Consider the following 2696-nt stretch of genomic DNA (forward strand, 5'->3'; position numbering starts at 1 on the left):
GTGTCAACACCTCAGGAAACCTTGAGTAATAGCCCACCACCAGGATGAACGTCTGGCCGTTGAGTCCAAGTCCATTCCGAGGAATTCCCAGGGACTTCCAGGTAGGTCCGCGGAGACCAGGGGCTCTGCAAAGTTCACGTGGGTGAAAGCTCACTGTTCGCAGTTGGTGACAAGAGAGGCGATGTCTGCCGAGATACCGGGCCACCAAACTGACTCTCTAGGTAGGGCTTTGCTCCTGTTGATGCCCTGATGTCATTCGTGCAATAACGTCAAGACCGCCGGCCGAAGGGACGGTGGGATGACTATCCGGGCGCCTTCCAGCAGAACACCGTCGCAGACAGAGAGCTCTTCTGCTGCAGAGGCGTACTTTGAGAGGTGCAGTGGTACCTTGGACTTTTTCGGCCAACCATGCTGGCAGTAGGAGGCAAGTGCCTTGCACTCGCAATGAGACTCTTGTGCCTGTCGCACGTCTTTAGGACTGAGTGACAAGACTTCCGACGTGCAGCCGACTACCTGTGCTGCAAAAAGTTCGGTAGTGCCTAGGGAAGTGGCTGCCTTGTGGGTGATGCGCGACAAAGTATCGGCCACGGCTAGCAGCTTTCCTGGCACGTGCAGCATACGGAACTGATATTCCATGGTCATCAGCCATAGTCTCTCAATACGAGGCGGCAACATGTCCAGTTCCATCTTGCCCAGAAGTGAAACGAGTGGCAGGTGGTCAGTCTCGACGTCGAAGGTGATGCCACGGACGAACTCGTCGAACCTTCGGAGAGCCCACGTTGTTGCCAAAGCTTCTTTTCCCGTGGGGCTGTAACGCTGCTTGGTCTCGGTCATTGACCTCGAAGCGGACGCGGCTGGGCAGCACTGTCCAGAGGGTTGCGTCTGTAGCAAAGCTGCGCCGAGTCCGAATGAGCTTGCGTCTGCAGACACCGTAGTGGCGTACGACGGGTGGTACTTGGTCATGCACCTGTTTGACGTGAAGAGTTCCTTGATTTTCTCGAATGCTGCCTTTTGCTCATGTTGCCACACCCAACTCACAGACTTGTTCAGTAAGGCTCTGATGGGCGCTGGGATGTCCGAGATGTGTGGCTACAATCTGGCAAGATGATTCAGCATTCCGAGCAGTCTTCTGACGCCGGCGACGTCCGTTGGAGCTTCCATGGCTTTTAATGCTTCGACCTTGCCTGAATCTGGCCTAATGCCTTGTGCTGAGACGACGACTCCGAGGAAGGAGACCTCGGGTACCCCAAAACGACACTTGTCCTGGTTCAATGTCATGCCTGCTTTTGCAAGGCGAGATAGCACCTGGCTCAGTCTGGCGTCATGTTCCTGGCGGGTGCGTCCAAAACCAGAATATCATCGATCATATTGGCGACTCCTTCTTGGCCCTCCAGGATTTGTGCCATATGCTGTTGGAAGTACTCGGGCGCGGAGGTGATGCCAAAGGGGAGCCGGCGAAAGCAGTATCGCCCATATGGGGTGATAAACGTCGCAAGCTCTTGGGAGTCTGTAGAGAGCTTCACCTGGTGGAAGCTTGCGGTCGCGTCCAGCTTCTAAAAAACTGTTGCAAGGCCGAGGAGGCCAAGTACTTGCTCGACAGTTGGTAGAATATGTCGTTACCGGAGGACGACCTTGTTCAGGAGTCAAGTCGACGCAGAGCCGGTAGGAACCATCGCCGTTCCGGACGCCGACGAGACCGGAGCACCATGTGTTGGCTTGTCGACCCTGCGGATAACGCCTGCACTCTCCAATTTGTCCAGCTCGCGGTGGACGATCTCGAGCAGCGGGATGGTGATCCTGCGAGAGACGCTTAGCGAGAAAGGTACGGCATCAGGTTTCAACCGGATGTTGTACTTGTCCTTGAGAAGGCCCAATTCATTTAAGAGCTCGGCGTGCAGCGTTGCTTTTGGAGTCGCGAGTTGATCGAGAAATCGAACTACTTGGAGGGCTTGGAGTGCTGGCAGTCCTAAAAGAGGCACAGTGAGATACTGGGTCACATAGAGGCACTGACAGCTTGTTTTCCCTTGCCACCGAAGTCGTGCCAGGTACGAGACCAGCACGCGCAGTGGCTGTCCTCCCGGCCAGTGAGCAGAGTGCCGACTTGGTCTAGTTTGGCAGGCAACGTAGGAAAGTCGCTGGAAACGGCAGATACTTCGGCTCCAAAGTCGACCTTGAACTCTGCTGTGTAGTCGTCAACGGTGACGTCGACGAACTTTACCGCGGTGGGCGTCGCGACGGCGTACAGGTGAATGGAGCTGAGCTTGTTCTGCTTGTACTTCCGCGAGCGGCATACTTCGGCAAAGTGGCCTTTCTTTTTGCAAAAGTTGCAGGCGGAGCGTCGGGCCGGGCAGTCCAAACGTCGATGAGGCGCACGGTCGCAGAATTCACATGTGGACGGCTCGCGTGAGCGCTCTGCTCGCGGCTGCGGCGAACGAGGCTTAGCTCCGGAACGGCAACGAGTGTGGAACTTGTTAGCTTTTGTGGCGTCGAGGTTGAGCTCATGGGAGTGCTCGGTGTGGTTATTGGGCAATGCCTTTTCCCTGTCGGCGTCTTCGGACTAACGGGCCTGTGTCCAAGCGCCCTTGAGTGTTAACTTCGCGTTTCGGCATAGCTGGTCCGAGAGACGGGAGTCGCGGAGGCCGAAGACGAACTGGTCGCGTACGAGCCTTTCCACGACAGCAGCTGACGGATAGTTA

At 56.2% G+C, this 2696-nt stretch overlaps 1 protein-coding gene across 1 annotated transcript; it reads right to left on the reverse strand.

Annotated features, from left to right (window-relative positions):
- Positions 1-252: 252 nt before the first annotated feature.
- Positions 253-963, reverse strand: LOC119445269 (uncharacterized). The gene has a single exon (XM_037709586.1). The coding sequence runs from the start codon at positions 961-963 to the stop codon at positions 253-255; it is 711 nt and encodes a 236-aa protein (XP_037565514.1).
- Positions 964-2696: the final 1733 nt, after the last annotated feature.

This window comes from Dermacentor silvarum, chromosome 3 (assembly GCF_013339745.2).
Source record: "Dermacentor silvarum isolate Dsil-2018 chromosome 3, BIME_Dsil_1.4, whole genome shotgun sequence".
NCBI classification, from domain to species: domain Eukaryota; kingdom Metazoa; phylum Arthropoda; class Arachnida; order Ixodida; family Ixodidae; genus Dermacentor; species Dermacentor silvarum.